The following is an 18,906-nucleotide window of genomic DNA, read 5'->3' on the forward strand; positions in this document are numbered from 1 at the left end:
AACTGGAAGAATGCCTTAAAGAATGGTGGCGAGATGGTGAGGAAGGACAGGCAAATTGCTCAAAAGACAGTAGTTGAAGAACAAGATGTAAACTCTGCTCAATTAGTAGCCACTCTTAGCGGCAGAAGAAGCAAGTTTGCAGGCCAGAGGACGAAAGAAAGGCTAACCAGTGAAATTAAACACCTACCTACAAGGGAAAAAAAAACAGTAAAAATGACTACTTTTCCTATCCAGAGAAAGCTCTACTCCTGTTAGAAGCAAACTACCATGCTCTAATTTAAAATAAACAGATAGCAAGCTTAAGCAGGACTCAGCCCAGGGAATGTCTTTAACCCATCATTGCCAAAAGTGAAGTAACTAGGTGGTACCGACAGAGAGACTGAGTGATGATAGCAACCACTCTCAAAATAAGACCAGGTGACTAATGGGAGCCAGGTGAGGCTTTGATCATATAATACTCACCGGGGAGTCACACAAAAGGCAGGATTTGACTAGAACGCTTGAAGTCTGCTGTTGCAGAAATGCTGCAATACCAGCGCCTTTATGCGAACATTTTATCTGCTGTTCAATTCCGTAGGAGAAAAGATCATGTAAAAATAGATTCATTTTTTTCCTTTGAGAATTTCAACACTGTGTTTTGATCATATTTGCTCCCACCTCCTCCTTAAGCCCTCTCAGATCCACCCCAGAGATCACTTTTGACTCAGTAAAAAAAGAGTTTTAAGTTACAAGGTTTAAAATGTTCTACCATGTCACTTAACTACTCAAATAATAACTACTCAAATAAACTTTTTCTCTAAGGATAGACAAATTTATAAGGAATAGCAAATTTGAATTATAAATTGAATAGCTTATTTATTCATTTGTTCATAAAACATTATTGATACTCTGCAATGTCCACTCTGGGTCCTTGAGAGCAAGAAATGTAAGGTAAGGAAAACAAGCATTACACAAGAAACAGTGGATAACTTTATAGCGTTGTATCTCCATGTCTCTGCTTTGGTGGTGGTGACTCCATTGGGCAACATAGCAAACTTCTTGGTCTGAATCCTCTCACTCATTTTGTGAGTTTGAACACACTAATTAATCTCTCTTAAGATCTGTCAAACACAGATCTTGACAGTAGTTATTCATAGAGTTACTATGATATAAAACGATTAAATCATGTAAATTAATTAGGAGTGCCCAATATACAAATATTACTAAAATGTTACTTATTAATAAATAAACAGCAAGTAAAATGATTCATATACTACACAGATTTACAAGCATAAAATTGTACACACATGCACACACATAAGCTAATTCATAAAGATGTTAGATGCAGTGAATCCATATCAAACACGTCACTCACATTCTCGTACAAATGAACCTACTGAACAGCTTACATACAATATTTAAATCAAAAGAGAAAAGTCCTTTAGATTTCCAGGGTAGTGAAAGGCAGGTAAGTGACTCCAACAAAATGGCCAACCGCTGTACACATTGGATTCTACAGCTCATCTTCCACGCTTTGGGGCATACTGGATGCTGACGACCATTCTCAAATTGAAATTCTTTCTCTACCAAGTGCTCATGAACTATACTCTCTCAATCTTATCTTGTAGCCTTTCTTCCTTTCTTCCTGGATAGTTCCCCCATTGTCTCTTTGGATTCTATTATTCATCCTGATGTCTGCTCCTATGTCACCATTTCTGAAATTCACTCTTATTGGCAGTTCTGTGGAGATTAGTCATGCACACTGAAAGACAGTTAGCAGCACCCTTGACCTTTCCCAGTGAGCTGCTAGTGCATCCTTCCTCTAATTGCAACCAAAATTTACAACTTTCTTTCTTTCTTTTTTCTTTTCTCTCTCTCTCTCTCTCTCTCTCTCTCTCTCTCTCTCTCTCTCTCTCTCTCTCTCTCTCTCTCTCTCTCTCTCTCCTTTGAGACAAGGTTTCTCTGTAGCTTTGGAGCCTGTCCTCCTATACTGGAACTAGCTCTTGCAGACCAAGATGGCCTCGAACTCATAGAGATCTGCCTGTCTCTGCCTCCCAAGTATTGGGATTAAAGGCACGTGTCACCACCACCCAGAAAGAAAAACTTTCTTTAGACATTGTCAAGTGTTCTCTAGAAGGAAGCAATAATGCCCATTTGAAAATAACTTACCATGATATAGAAAAGATATCTTCTGCCTCTAGCTTTCTTATATTGATGGAAATTTAATTTACTATAATTTGTCACTAGAACCCCTGCGATCATTTCCTAACTGGACTTCACAACTACCAATCTTCAAGTTGATATAGACGGCTGAACAAAAAACTATGCAGCTAAGCAAACCGCAAGGTTAATGGGATGTGCTGCTGAAAGTCTTCTTGGGACACCTATGGTATAAAGAAGAATAATCGGGTTTGTGGGGTGCTTTAAATTAGATTCTGTATCTTGGGATACAAGTATTTTTTTGATGACCCATAATGTCTGGAAGTGAAGTAGCTATGTCTAAATAGTGTACCTTCCAATAGTGAAACAAGTAGTTCTTTTAGTAAGTGGAAACTCAGCAGCAACATTTCTCTAGGTGATTTTTAAGAGCGTTATTTTTAACTAAAAGTTTCAAATCTGAAAAGAGAATTAGAGGCACATTTGGGGTTAGAGGAAGCAGCAAAATAACTCAGTGAGTTTTTACTCTCTTACCATGGAAGCTTTGTGGTGCCCAGAATCCACAATAAAAAGCCTAACACTGTGGTACACATATATAATCCTAGAACTGCGGAACACATAGCAGAACTGACAGGAGAAACCCTTCCTCAACAAGATGAAAGGAGAGAACCAACTACTGAATGGTGTGGGAAGTCCTTCTGTATATGTGCTGCTTTTATTGGTTAATGAATAAAGAAGCTGCTTTTCGGACAATGGCTTAACAGAATATAGCCTGGCTGGAAGAGATATATATATAGAGAGAGAGTAGGCAGAGTCAATGAGAAGCCATGTAGCACTGCCAGAGACAGATGCTGGGGACAGAACTTGGAACTTGACCTGTCAGCCACAGCCACATGGCTATACACAGATTAATGGAGATGAGCTAGTTTAGGATGTAAGAGCTAGCCAATGAGAAGCTAGAACTAATAGACCAAGCAGTGATTTAATTAATACAGTTTCTGTGTGGTTATTTCCAGTTGGGGTGTCTGGGAACAAACAAGCAGCCTCCCCCAACAAGTGAAAGTTGACCTCTGACCTCCATATGCATTCATATGCCAAGATACGTATACATGTGCATGTGTGTATGCACATGTATGTGCACGCATGCACACACATGCTAAGTAAGTAAATAGAAATGAATAAAAAAATTTTAAGCACAATATTTGCATAAAGATATGCAGGCTTTATGAAAAGATGGTATGGTGTTTGTGCCTATAAGCCCAGAACTTGAGTAGCTGACATAGGAGATACTCAAATAATAACTGTAATAGTGTTGGGTAAGAAGAGATAGGAAGATCATGGCTAGTCTGAGTTAAATAGTGTTTTAAACAACAAAACAAATGCAAAATTTGTTATTTTATAGCATTGAACTTGAAAAACTGATATTATCAAATTTTAAATACATATAAAATATTTCCATAGACATACAAATGCAATAATCATTTTAGTTTTCAAGTTTTCTGCTATTTCAACAGCTCTTGTGTCTTTAAAGAAGAAAAAAACCTGAATTTAAGAGTAGACAAATTTGTCACAAGCAATTGTTTTCCCTGTTATGAAAATAAAGCATTCTGTGAGAAGTAAAATATTAAATTCCTGTAACATAATTGTTAACTATTATATAAATTCATAATTCCTGTGGAAGTTATAATACCATTTGTGCTGTGAAACAGTGGTGTCTTTGGAAGCCCCAAAGTTAGCATAGCTAACTTTGTAGTATGTCACCATAGAAAGATGCTCCTGAACACACGATGTTGTAACTCTCCATAAACACATCAAAACTCATCCTGCACTAATGACCTTTTTGTTGCTGTGATAAAACACAGAGACCAAGGCAACTTACAGAAGAAAGAGCTTATCTGAGCTTTCAGTTCCAGTGGGAGAGGAGTCCATGATGGCAGAGCATAGGAGTGGCAGCCTGGACTAGAAGCTGATTGCTTGCATCTTCATCAGAAAGCCTAAAGTTGAGAGATTAAATTGGGAGTGGAGGAGACTTTGAAACCTAAGGCCTATCCCCAGTGACATTCTTCAAAGTTCCATCGAGGCCACACCTGCTAAACCTACCTAAACAGCGCCACCTATTGGGAAGCAAGTGTTCAAATATTCACAACTATGGAGCAGATTCTCAGATAAATCCCCAGACAAATCACCATGTTGAAAATGCACTGATTACATCTAATGTGATAAAGCCCACAGCTTAGGAACACAATATAGTGAGATTAAATGGCTGAATGTAATTCAGCTGATATTCAATTCAGTATGCTGCTGCGGCGTGCTAGCCAAGGCTGAAAAAATTCAAAACTAAAAATTCAAAGCCAGACTTGTAGTGAATTTATATCACCTCTGCACCATTATAAGCCAAAGTACAAAACAAAACAAATGCCAAACTATTAGGAAGTAGGAAGGCTCCACAGCTTTACATGCCTCATGGTATTTAAAGACTTGCAAGAACATATGGAGTAGAATGCTGTTTATAATATATTCTGCTCAGGAATGAGAACATGGAAGAGTTAGATTTTACTATCTTTCTTACATTCATATAGCTAACAAGATATAAAGCCTAACCTTAGCCTTGAGTTTATTAGTCTTAGCTCCCATACTTTTTCCATTAGACAATATTATTTACCTGAAAGTTACCAACATGTTACAAACCAAATTCATATTTCTATAAAATATGTCTTAATATTGTTCAGGTCTGTACATCAGTTCTGAAGAAAAATAGAAGGAAGAGGAGGAGTCCTGGAATCAGAGAATGCTTCAGCCCAAAACTCTAGTAACTACTGTAGTGGGAACCGTTCTGAAAGAGAAAACAGTGAAGAAAATGGTGACCTAGGGTTTTAGTTACCTGTTTTCATTATTCTAGCCAGAGCATTAAGTAAACAGCTTTTATGAATCCTTGAGACTTGTGGCTGTATAAACTATAAAATCCTGTTTGCCTTTCAGGCTTTATTTGGGTTTTTTCTTTGTTAGTCTGTTCTGCCATACTATGTAAGAAAATGCTCTAAAAGTGAGTTTTTCATAAAAATCAGGTATGTTTAATCAGGCTATATTATTTCTCACAGTACCCATTCTTTAGTCTCAATTCTTGAATTCATAGAAGCTTACATTTAAGCAAGTTTATTGAAAAATAATAATTAATTGAAAGGTTGTTTATTCAGCATTGACAACACATAATTAGCTCTCCTACAGGGTTCCTGCTGAAGCAAACTAAATTTATGTTTAGTAGTTAATGATAATCACAAATGAAATTAAATATGCTAAATAACTTGAATAAAAAAGACTTATAAAAGAAACTGTGTGAGTCCTCATAGAAGTTACAAAGAATAAGCTATGGCTCTATATTATATTTCACTTTTATCAAACAACAATTGCAGGTTTTGGAGAGATGCTTCACCAATTAAGAGCCCTTGTTGCTATGGCAAAGGCCTTTGCGTTTGGTTTCCAGCACCCACTTAGTGACTCACAACTATCCTAAATTCTAACTCCATTAATGGTACCCCATTCAGGTCTCTGCAGAAGCACACAGAGTGCACACACATGCATGCTGTCAAACAAGCACATAAAATAAAAATTTTAAATCTTTTTTAAAAATTATACTTGTGCATGTTGGGCTGCAGAGATAGTCAGCCACTATAGGCTCAGCTTTTCTATAGGATATGACTTCAGTTCCTTGGATACACAAGTCAAATACTCCCGCTCTAGCTTCCCTTAAAAGGGGCTGGAAAGGCACAGCGCAGCAGGTAAGTGAGTAGGCTGCTCTTGCATAGGATCTGAGTTCAGTTCCCAGCACCCATACCTGTAACTTCCGCTTCAAGGGATCCATACCCACTGACACCTGGTCTCCTTGGACACCTGCACTCGCCTACAGACATACGTACTGCAGATATCAAGTTTATTAATGCATTCTTCTTCAATTTCTTTCTTTCTTCAAGCATTTCAAGAGAAAGGAGCTTTGTAAAGTTTTAAGTTGTGGTTGTTGTTGTTGTTGTTGGGGGTGGTGCTGGCACAAAATCAGGGGAACTTTTAAACTCTCTTTGGCTCTTGCTGAAGGAAGAGCAGTGTGCATTGTCGTCTATTTGAAACCAGAGTTATTTACTATTATGATCACTTCCACAGTGAAAGCTTTAAGCAGAAATAATCCTAAACATAGTAACAGTGACAAAACACGAATGATTTAAATTTACTACATTAAAGGCCCATAATGTCTAATTGGATTTCACAAAAATTCCAGGTTAATTTCAAAAGAAATTAACTTAATGCTTAAAGTAGAACATAAAATAATGCAAAGTGTATATAAAGCAAGTAACAGTTTTTAAAAGCAATTATCACTATGCTAAGATAAACAACCTTAAAGAGAAAAAGTATTATTGGATATAGAAAAGACCATTTCAATGATGGTTATTAGAAATAATGATAAAATAAAAAAAATTAAAAAAAAAAGAAATAATGATAAAATGGCACAAGAAACCTAGGACTACAACAATTTTATACATGTATATACTTAATGAAATGTCATAGAATTTACACAGTGAACATTAACTGAGCTTTAAGTATTGACTGCTGATGCACTGAAGCCAGCTGGCTCTCCATTCTGCAACCATGCCTTCCCTCAAAGTACACATCCTAACAAGTTCTTCCTTCCTTAAATTGCTTGTTGCTAGGTATTTTATCACAGTAATGGGGAAAGCAGCTAACATAAATTCAGTGCTGTTAAGTGGAGCTACTGCTGTGATAAACCCAACTGCATGTCACTTGGGCCTTTGCAACTGGTTAACAAGAGCAACATAAAAGAGTTTGGAACTTTGGATTATAAAAGTCCTTGAATGCTGCAAGAAGGCATTCCATTTTGCTTGCTGTGATAAATACCATGATGAAAAGCAACTTGGAAGAAAGAGGGTTATTTGACTTACACTTCCAGATCAAAATCCATCACTCAGAAATGTTATGATAGGAACTCTAACAGAAACGGAAGCAGAAACCAAAGGGGTAGTTTACTGACTTGCTCCCTCTGGCTCTCAGGCATCCAACTTTCTTATGTAATTCATACCCATTTGCATTGGTGATGTGGGATGCCCTCTGTATGCTGTGAAAATGTCTTATTACCATTGATTAATAAAGAAGCAGATTTGGTCAATAGCCAGGCAGAATATAGCTAGGCAGGAAAATCAAGCAGCAACAGGGGAAAGAAGACAGAGTCAGGGAAACACCAGCAGCTGCCAGAGAAGCAAGACATAAGGTAACACCATGGCCATAGGGCAATACATAGATTAATAGAAACGGGTTAATTTAAGGTGTAAGAGCTAGTTAGTAATAAGCCTGAGTCATTGGCCAAACAATTTGTAATTAATATTAAGTCTCTGGGTAGATATTTGGGAACTGGTGGGCAGGAGAGAAACTTCCAGTTACACCTAGGCACCAGTGCCACAGTGGAATGGGCCCTCCCACATCAATCAACAATCAGGACAATTCAGGCCAATCTGATGGAGGCAATTTTTCACTTAATGCTTCCTCTTCCCAGATGATTCTAGGCTTTATCAACTAGACAATAGAAACTATCCAGTGCACAAAGCTTAGTGAGCTATTCTGGTAGAACTTTTGGAATTCCAGAAACTGGAATAAATGTGGGCTTGGGCGTTTGGCTTCTGAGAGGAACAAGACTCTCTTGGGAACCAGGGTAGCAGTCATCTAGGTTACATTCTGGCAAAGAATCTAGCTGCATTCTGCCTGTGTCCTGAGAACTGAAGCGAGACTGAATGTGATAGAGTAATGTGTTTAATGGATGAAATTTCAAGGCAGGAAGCATCCAGGATGTGGCATGGTTATTGATTACCACTCTTATCCAGGTGAAAAAGATCACTGAGTGTTGCAGAATGGGGAAAAGAAAGCAGTTTGTCTCAAAGAGGCCACAGGCAAATTTAAAGTTATGACTAAAAAGAAGCTGCAGTTTTTAAAGAGAAGCCTCCTGCTCTTCAGGTACATTGGGAAAGTGCTGGAGAGCAGGACCCCATCCATCAAAGGCTCCACTTTGTCAAATGCAAACTCATTTGAAAGAAGAGAGACTAACCTCAGAACACCAAAGGGGTTCCTTACTCTTAGGAAAAGATTTTCTAGGCAAGAGTTTCCCCAGGGTCAGCACACAAGAGCAGCTATAGCTATGGTCCAAGTGGGCCATTGTCTATTTTGAGCTGGTAACAGAATTTCATAGTGTTGTCTACATGGTACTGGTTTTGTAAGCATGAAAAATATTGCATGTACTCTGGCTCTATGGTTCCAGGAAGTCTATGAGGTCAAGCAACACATGAAAGGTTTAGAGATAGCGTAAGAGACCCTTAGAGTGAAGGTAAAGCATCAATTGGAAAGAAGGGCCCAGGATATTTGAAAGGTCAGACCAATGGACATCCACCACAGAAAGCTGCATACACGGAATGGAGAAAGACTTATGCTGGAGGTGGGGAAGCAAGGGCTACCTGGGTCCTTTGGAGCTAAGATGCTTTTATCAGGAGTCCAAAATGCCAGATATGGACCTAGAAGATTTACTGTTTCCTCTGGATTTCTGTCTTGCTTTGGCTTAATCTTTTTGCTCCCATTCTCCCATTTAGAACAGGAATGCTTACTTTGGGCATTTTATATTGGAAATAAGTAGTTTTCCCTTGATTCTATAAAAGCTCGCAGTTAAGAGATTGATTTGGTCCTTGGAAGAGACTTTAGGCATTTAAATAGTTTGGGGAATGCTATTTATTAAAAAAAAAAACTTGGAAGGTTGGGATGAATGCATTTCACATCACAAAATGGCCATGAACCAATGGGAGCTATGGGTGAAATGTTATAGAGTGAATGTGAAATGTCTGTCACATGCTCATGTTTGAACACTTGCTCAGGTTGATGGCACCATGGGAGAAAACCGTAGAACCCTTAGGATGTGGATCTGTAACTGGGCTTGTGACTTTATAGCTTGACCTGTGTCCTGGTCACTCTGCTTTGTGACTGAAGATACAATGAGCCAGCTGGTCTCCTACTTCTGCTGTGTCTTTCCTGCCATGATAGACTGTACCTCCTCAAACTGTAAGCCAGAATAAATCTTTCCTTCTGGAAATTACAGTTTGTCAGTTAGTTTGTCACAGCAATGAAGAAAGTAAGTAGGATAGTATATAAAACAAGAATCCAATAAATATGCAAAATACTCCTTGTTTCTTATAAAAAATAATTGATATAAGAATAAGTGATAATTCATCATCAGAGATTTTAGTACATTTTTTCAATATTTCCTAGAAAAAATACCAAAAATCAGGCTCAGAACACAACCTACTTTTGCACGTCATGTGTCCCACACAAATGATAATTGTATAACAAGGTTCATCTAAGATTGTTGTCTATATATAACCCTGTAACAAACAGTTCATGAAGTAAGCAGTTTCTTCCCACAATATACAAGGAAAATTCTCAAAGATAAATTAGGAAACTGTAGGAACAAATTTTAGAACTATAATACAATAAGTGCCAACAATTTTACTTTTAATATCCAATCCACAGACTCCCTTAAATAATGGCTTTTTATAGGAATACCAAACTCTTAAAACTAAAATATAATGAAATTCTTTGTAACGAAACATCAGACATGAAAAACTGTACTAATAGAAACCTAAATTAAAAGGCATAGAGAAATAGATCAGTGGTAGAGCCCATCAACACAACAAACAAATTATAAAATCAAAGGACAATAAATTATATGAGTATCTAACCCAGAAGTTAAAAAACATGGTAAAGCTTAAGGTAGAATAATGAGAAAGCAAGTAAGATTGGAAATCAATGGAATATAAATTATCTTTATAAAGTTTCCATTTACAATAGATGGTTATCAACACAGAGATTCACAACTGGCCAAGATGAAGAGAATAAATACTGCAGAATGCTCAGCCCTAAGTAGAATGTATATACTGCATCATCTCCACTAAAGACAAAAGAGGGAGCAGGAAGAGTGTAACATAAAACAGTGTCTTTAGGACACAGCAGGGCAGCTGCATATGTGAACTCAGTGGTTGCAACAACAGCCACAAAACCTATGCAAGCCCAAGACAGAAAATCCCAGCATGGTGGTGGGAATTAGACACACAATACCATCCCTAGCTGGGGCTAATGGCAATTGTTAGCTGCTAGGAGAAGTAGAAGCAGCTTTCTTTAAGAGCACAGCCTCTGGTAAGTTATCATGTGTGAGTGAGTGGAAGGCCACACATACTAGAATATTGGGGCAGCTCAAATTGGACTTGATAGGTTTTTAGAAAAAAACAAACAAACAAAAAACCCCACAAAGTTTGGTGAGTAGAGAAGGGGTATGGATCTAGTAAGAGTTGGGACAGTGGGGGATGAATATGAAACACATTGTACGAACTCTCAGAGAACTAACAAATTATTTTAAAGAACCCAAAATATGAGAAGCTGGTCCTTTAAAAAGACCGACAGGATATTAGAATAGCATGTGGAAGAAGCATAAGCAGACAAGAGAAATCTTTGAAAATGTATGTACAGAGCTAAGAAATAAAGCATAGGGATGGGCCAGAGAAACAGCTCAATGGTTAAAAAGCACTGGCTCTTCTTCCAGAAGACCATATGGCAGTTCACACATGTCTATAACTCCAGTCCCAGGGCCCTCTTCTGGCCTCCACAGGTACTGCACTCATGTGATGCACAGACACACATGCACTCTAAACATAGAAAAATAATCAATTTTTAAAATAATTATGCACAAATTCCTGAAAATATAACTAATATTAATATTCTTCTTCATCCCCCTTGTCTTATTTTTCTTTTCTTTCTTCCCTGCTTTCTCCTGCTCTTTCTTCTTGGCATTTTTGATACTGAGTCTCTAAATGTGTGACCCAGGATGGCTTAAGGCTTAAGTAGTTTGGACTGGCCAGGAATTTGCTTTATAGTTCAGGCTGGTCTATAAATTTCCAGTCTTCCTGATTCCTCCTCCTAAATGCTGAGATTACAGGTATTTGTCATAATTGTGAAAAATTAATAAAATCTTAATACTCAAACCAGATAGACAGTGAGAGAATGAAAAATTAAAGAGTATTATTCTCATCCTTTAATACTTATTAGTGTAGATACAAAACTGAATAAAATATCATCAACTCTAATAGTGTATGTAAAAGATAAAATATGAACAAATTGTGTTTATCCCTGGAATGTGCTTAGCTATATGAGGGTCATAGCTATAGTTGATGTTCCTCCCGTGGCCTGATGACACCTTTTCTGTCTCTGAACTGTACCAAAGCTTGTTGTATTACAGTGGCTGCTCACGTCAGTCATGTTAACCAGATCTTTCTTACCATTAATCCCAGAATGCAACCTACTCAAAAAACAAGCAAACAAAACAAAAACCCTGAAGTTAAATTTACCATAATTCCAAGCATTCACTCATTAGTCAAAATCTAAAATTAGCATTCACTAACTTCTGCTCACTGCCCAGAGATTCTCCATCAAAATCCTCTTCTGTACCTTCATGCTTGCAATCTGTGCTTTCTTGCTCTTTAAAATCAATACACTTCCCTTTCTTTTCTTTTCTTTTTCTTTTCTTTTCTTTTTCGAGACAGGGTTTCCCTGTAGCTTTGGGCCTGTCCTGGAACTAGCTCTTGTAGACCAAGCTGGCCTCGAACTCACAGAGATCCGCCTGCCTCTGCCTCCCGAGTGCTGGGATTAAAAGCATGTGCCACCACCACCCAGCCTTACTTCCTTTTATTTCTAACTAACTTTTTCTTTAAACACTTCCTTCTCCTATTTGGCATAATGGATACCCATTCTTCAGGGCATCCTTTTCTTTATCATGTTGAAGTGTTATCTATTATTTAATGATCATCATTTGGTACTTCCCCTTACCTCACACTCATCATCCCATCTTCATCTTTTAGGCATAAGTAACTAGTGTGTGGCACTCTTGTCCTATCCTTGTAACTCGACTATCGGCTCACTAATCATTTCCCTCACATACGAGAAACTGGACACTTGTTTTTAGAGTCTTCCTTTATACTTCAAGTCCTATTACTATGCTGGGTGTCATCATTCCAAAAGACAGTCATCACCTGCAAACGGCATACTGTTCCTTGACCTCATCATCCCTTGGAAATGACCTATTTCACCTCAGCCATTGACTTCCTTTGCTATCACATGTATACTGTTTCTTCCCCACAACATTATTGTAATTATATATTTACAGGTGGGGTACTAAAAAAATACAGTTCTTGTATTTCTTCTAGGCTTCCACGTTTCTCTCTTCATAGTACATTTCCAATTTCTGCTTTTTTCCTCTTCACTTTTCTTATTCAGCTTTGAGTTAAGATCGTCACTGCCCTGAATTTCTAAGCACTTGTCTGTTTTTAACTTATTTATTAAACAAGGCTCCTAAATACTTCTATTATTTCATTGTTTTAGATGCCTTGAATTTACAGTATAACAACCAACATCTTGAACAATACTAGTTCAAATTTCTGTATTTGAATCTGAGGAGACAGAGTCTTGGTGGAAAGCACACAATTTCATTCATTTCTAATCAGTAGCCTCAATGGTAAATAGGCCATCTGGCAAGCCCACTGTTTATTTGATCAGCTTGATGGCCCATTCTTTGTAACAAGTTTTGCAAATGTCCTTTTTCTCACATTTTTTTCATTCTCAGATGACTCTGTAAACTTCATAAAAATCTGAAGGTATCAGGTATCTCCAAGCCTAACACACTGTAAACGTCAGCACCAACTTTCTCCTTACTCTGAATAAACTGTTGGGTTAGAAGCATTCCTTCTCTAAAAGCCAGTGTTTATTCCTTTAAAGTTGACCTTCCTCACTTTCAGAGGAAGCTTAGATCCATATTTTCTGTTTTATAGAGTTGTCCTGTCTCGATTCCATATTCTCAATCATTCCTTTTCATCAGTGTCTCTCTTCTTAGAATATAATACCCAGTTACCCAAACATTAACCAGTCAGAGATAGATTGAGATGAAAAACATTTTGTAAATTGAGAAGAACTATTTAATGAGTGCTGGTGCTGTTAGTTTGCCCCAAAGCCAAAGGAATTAACTGCCTTAATAAGATTCTGTTCCTGTCAGACGTGGCAGTACAACTCAATTTTCTAGTTATTAGCTACTTATACTAATTTATTATTAGCTATTTAACAGTAGCATAGTTTCAATAATACTAACTTGAAAGCACAGAAAAAATTTATTTAAAAATCCATTTTATTTCTACTTAGACAGATACAGTAACCTAGTATCTCAGCTAAATGATGAATCTTTATTTTCTTTTTCTTTTCTTTCTTGTTTTGTTTTGTTTGTCGACACAGGGTTTCTCTGTGTAACAGCCCTGGCTGTACTAGAACTAGCTCTTGTTGACCAGGCTGACCTCAAACTCACACACATTCTCCTGAGTGCTAGGATTAAAGGCATGAGCTACCATCGCCCTTGGCTAACTGATATTCTATATTCTAATCATAGGATTAGGCATCTGGTATACCTACAACCAGAATGGATTTGACTAAAATAGAATCTGAGACCTGATTGAACTACTTTCATCTTGACCAGTAAATTCCTTTCCCAATTCCATAAACAAAACGCCTTAACAAAGTGAACAAGTTAGATGAGGGTTCATTTCTAAAATGTCATGCTTAATTAAGAATTTTTAAGCAGGGCTCTTTGGGGATCACCATTTTAGAAGTTCCATAGCACAACAGAAAAATCTAGCTTCACCGGATGATGCTAAATATGTAAATCATTTAAAAACATTGTACAATGATAAAAACCAGGAACAATCTATTTCTGCTCATTAAGACAAAACGACTAGTTACCTGTCTTAGAGTTTTTATTGCTGTGATGAAACACCATGACCAAAAGCAACTTGGGGGAGAAAAGAGTTTATTTCATCTTACAGCTTGTAGTCCATAACCAAGAAGTGGGGGCAGAAACTTAAGGCAGGAACCTGCAGGTCGAAACTGATGCTGAGGCCATGGAGGACTGCTGCTTACCTGCTTGCTCAGTATGTTTCCTTATACACTCCCAGGACCAAGTGCCCGATGATAGCACCACACACAGTTGTGAAGCAAATGGTCTGTAGGCTTGCCTACAGGTCAATCATATGGAGGCATTTTTTCCAACTAAGGTTGATGGTCAACTTCTCAGATGACCCTAACATGTGTCGAGTTGACACAGAAACTATCTAGCACATTACTCAAATGTTTCCTCTTCCTAAATATGAGCAATGCTTCAATTACACTCATCAGGTTAGGGTCCTATCAGTAAGCCTTTCCCCCACTTATGAGTATTACTTAAAAATCATTGAGACAATGAATGCAAAAGTGCTTTCAAAATGGTGAAAGCAAAGACAAACCAGTCACTTCTTTTATTACTTATCCTTAACAACAAATAAATCATAACCTATTAACATTAATATACCTTTAATAGCTTATCGATTTTTCCCAATATATTTGCTCGTTGGGCTAAAATTAAAATCAGAGGTCAAGAACAATTTCCTGGGCATATGTTGTGCAGAAGCTAATCTATATTTAGACAAATCCCTAAATTAAGAATCGACCAAGCTTATGAGCTTGTCATAGAGCTTGAGTTAATCCCCACTGTGTTGGTCAGAATGTGATGAACTACTGATAGCTAGGGGACCTTAGGGCTTAGGTAAAGGGAAGAGACATTTTATGGTCTACAGGAGCACAGCAGAGGAAAGCAAACAAGAGATTAAAAGGCAAACTGTGATAACTGTATACATCATATTCCCCTTCTGAATAGAGATTCTTTTGATTTAGGCTTATCCTGAAAGTTAGGTTGACCAGCACATGTAGCAGAAATCATCTTTAGGAATTTCCAAGCCAGGGTTTGAGGACTCAGTCTCTATTTTTCTCTTGCTGGAATGTTCGTGCTTGTATTACTTCTTTGACCCTAAGCCTCAATAAAGACACTCAGCCATTATGATGGGAGAACTCGAAGTCATCCTAACCATCATTATATGAAGAAACTCAGTCCTTATGATGGGAGAACTCGAAGCCAGATACAAACCACACACAGAACTGAGATGTGATTGCTGGATTCCCAGTTGAGAGCTACCATCAACTGTCAACCACATGCAAGAACTATCTTATATGTTTCAAGCCCTGTCTAGCCTCTAGATAACGGAACTTATCACACCACCAGGTGGAGAACTCAAGTGACTTCTGTCCATTCGGAGAACTGTGAGAAAAACAGCTACGACATAAGTGGGGACAGTCTGTTAGCAACAGAAAACAAAAGTAATGTCTTGCTGGCCATAAAGTAAATAAAATGAGCATCTGGACACCTTACTTAGGAAGCAAACATGGCAATACTCTTTCCAATGTATTTGTTACACCTTGTTTTCCTGTTCTGCCATCACCCTCAACTTTTGTATGTTGAAAAGAATTTCACCACAAATACACATAATACAGTTGAAATTTGCTTAACTTTACAAATAGTTTGACACTACAGGTAGACTTAACATTTGCCTAATCATTTCTAAGTAAAATTAATTTTATTTATTTGAGACAAAGTCTCACTCTACAACCCAGACTGTCGTTGAACTCGGAATCTTCCTTCCTGACTCAACCTCCAGTGCTGCAATTACAGTAGGAGCCATGAAGGCGGGCTTTTCAGTTCTACCTTTGTGTTTGCATGGAGGTCATTCTCCCTGCTAAGTAAAATCACATCCTCTATAATTTACTCTTCATTAACATTTGGATCACGGTCATAAACATTGCACATTTTCTTATAGATGTATCTATGCAAGAGTTTACCTAAGGAATGTATGTAGAGAATGCAATTACTTAACTCTACAAGGCCGAATGGCTTCCTGAACACCTACAGTGTGAAGTGTCTCTCATCACACCATTTTCATTAGACATGGAGATGTCTTAGTTTCACAACCTAGTGGACATAAAATGGTACTGGTTATGGCCTTAGTCTCTTAGGCAGATAAATCTTTTCATTTATCTAGCCAAATGTTCTTTAAATGCCTTGGGGTTTCTTTGTGTCTTTATCTCACTTTTCTAAAGGATGACGAACAGAAAGTTAATAAGCATCTTCACGCTCTTGGTATTTAATGTACCTTCTTAACATAGTGCTGAGTTAACTCGAATGGTGCCTCTCACTTTCACGTGTGTTATTAGCCTGTGGTTTTCTTTTCTCTGGCTATCCTCGTTTAGTAAGCTATATGAGTCCCATACAATAATCTAGGAAGTCTTCCCTCACCACATATGCTTTCAATGTGTGGTTAAGATTCTGAATAGTAGTACTGCCTTTGAAAGAGGGGTAAAAAACTGAGGCAGGTGTTGACAAAAAGACATCATAATTTGTTTACTATTCACCACTACTGGACAGATTTATTTAGCATCTGCATTTAACAAATATAATTTCGTCTATTTGATCTAAATACTTTGTCCACTTAGTTTGTTTATTTTGAACCAGGGTCTCACTGGTCTTTGTTTTGTGATGGGAAACAGCCCAGCGCCTGGTGTGTGTGAAACATGCAGAGCTGTTATTGCTTACCATACTCATCGCTCTCTAATCTCTTCCTTTATTCGTACTGTGCTCCTCCTAATCGCCTTTTCATTGGGCTGTTTCACCGCCTGCCTGTTTTGAGAAGGTACCCTTGAGAGTAACACACAGTGAAATAATCTACCTTAACGTTAACTTGGCACCAGGCACTCAGAGCACTTTGCTTCTGACCACCCTCCTTTCTTCTGAGCCGTATTTCCCCAGTTATGTCCTTATTTGAAAATTCCACAACAAGATTGCATAACAATATTTATTCAGTTTTACAAGTTTACAATGTCTATAAATACTTCATTATGATTGCTTTATATAAACAACACTTTAAATTTACAATATTGATCACTTTGTTAATCAACACTTTATTTCAGACCTTGCTTTTGGGGTAATTTTCCTCATTGAAGACCATCCCGTTTCAGTTTCTTTAATGAAGGTCTGTTGGTTCTGAGTTTTGCTTTGCACTGGTTTTTATAGTTCCACTCCAGTCTGAAGGCATTTCCTGCTCTCTTATTTACACTGCTGCTACTGGGGGTCTACTCTGTATGAGACTGACTTGCCTCTGCTGAGGAGCTTTATGTCCCTTTGGTTTCTTAAAAACCTTGCTTTGTATCTTGTGGTTCACTACTTGGATCAAATCACGGATTTGATTTTTTTTTAAATGTGTTTAAGCTATATTGTTTCTTGAATTTATAAGTGTTTTGCTAACACGTGTGGGGAACCCTGCCATCTCAAGTGCTCCTCTCTTCCATTCTCCCCACCTGGTTCTCCTAGACCATCACCCCTTCCTTCTCACCTCCCTCCTGCTGCTCTCCCTTCCACTCCACTGATCTCTTCCGCTGTGTCTGCTACTACTGACCCGCCTGCAGTTTGTCCTCCTCCTTAAAAGAATGTGGTCCTCACTCTGAGCACTGCCTGGCTCTCATCCTTTGTTCTCTACATCACTGTTGTGGACTTGGGAGAAATGACTTTAATGAGTGTGTGTGTTTTTTTCCTTTAGTTTATCCTAAGGAGCACTACCAGGCTCTCATCCATATCTATGGCTCTATCCTTTATTCTCTGCATTGTTGTTGTGCACTTGGGAGAAATGACTTCAATGACTGTTTTTTCCTATAGTTAATTCTCATTCTGATTCAGTGTATCTTGTACCTCATGACTTACAATCATGAACTAATAAAATACTGCTTGATCATAATTTATGGGCGTCTCGGGTCTAAATTAGGAGTGCTACTAGTTTGTTTCTGCCAGGATCTGCACTGAACTGCAGGGTAGGAGCTACAGAACATTAACTGCCCTACCTAGGACAGCATCTCCGATTCACATTTCTCTGTTTTTGGTGTGAGGCAAGCAGCATACTGCCATGCTGCTACTAGTGCCTGACATCCAGGAAACCACTGTCCATGTGTATGCTTAAAATAGTATTCATGGCCTCCAACTTAAACCATGTCCATAAGCTGTTGCACCTGAGTGCATGTTGGAAATGTCCTTTAGGATGAACTTCGAGACAATTCCTGATGATATATCAACTGCGGTGGATACTGACTCCTCATAGTTTACATATTTTGATCAATGTGTGATGTCATTCAGTAGGACTAAATTCTAAAATAGCTCACATTTTGACTCTTCTGAAGATAAATAATAGTGATTTGTTACATGCAACTCCATTTAGATGCATAGTTTACTTTTGAAAACCTGGGCCCGATAATAAAAGCAGGGGAAACGAGGCAGCTGGTGATGTCATGTAAGTCAGAAACACATCTAATAGACATTCTCATAGCAGAGCTTAAGTGCAGGTGGGGCATTTGCATCTTTAGTTTTCATAGCTGTTGATCAGTGTGTTCCGGGTGCCTCACCCTAATCACTGAAGTAATGGAAGGAGATGCCCGCAGCAAGGACTGCAACTGCAATTGCTGCAATCGCACCTAGAAGTGAAACAAACACAAAACAATGCAAGTGGAATGAGCGAAAGAACGGCTCAGCCGATCCTCAGGCTCTGCAATGCGGGTAACAGATGGACCTACAGACATCACACACAACAGACGTACACATATACACACATACTGCAAACATGTACCAATATGTACATACGAAAATTTAGAGAATTCTTAGAGTAAATTACGGTAGTAAGCTGAAAAACTAGTTCATAAGGACTGGACAAAGTATCTCTGACACATGCACACTAAAAGAAA

The 18,906-nt window shown here is 38.1% G+C and overlaps 1 protein-coding gene across 5 annotated transcripts in view; it reads right to left on the reverse strand.

The window, feature by feature from the left end:
* Positions 1-4,480: 4,480 nt before the first annotated feature.
* The window catches only part of Odr4 (odr-4 GPCR localization factor homolog), a 48,778-nt gene continuing 34,352 nt past the window's right edge, over positions 4,481-18,906 (reverse strand). For 4 of the 5 annotated variants that reach the window (XM_075988196.1, XM_075988197.1, XM_075988195.1 and 1 more), the window contains exon 14: positions 16,963-18,639. In XM_075988196.1, the coding sequence (XP_075844311.1) occupies positions 18,572-18,639 (68 nt within the window). In that variant the 3' untranslated portion in view covers positions 16,963-18,571. Of the gene's footprint in view, positions 4,970-16,962; positions 18,640-18,906 lie in introns of those variants that run through there. The other variant, XM_075988194.1, reaches the window with a different exon arrangement.

Source organism: Microtus pennsylvanicus, chromosome 10, assembly GCF_037038515.1.
Source record: "Microtus pennsylvanicus isolate mMicPen1 chromosome 10, mMicPen1.hap1, whole genome shotgun sequence".
In the NCBI taxonomy this organism is placed as follows: domain Eukaryota; kingdom Metazoa; phylum Chordata; class Mammalia; order Rodentia; family Cricetidae; genus Microtus; species Microtus pennsylvanicus.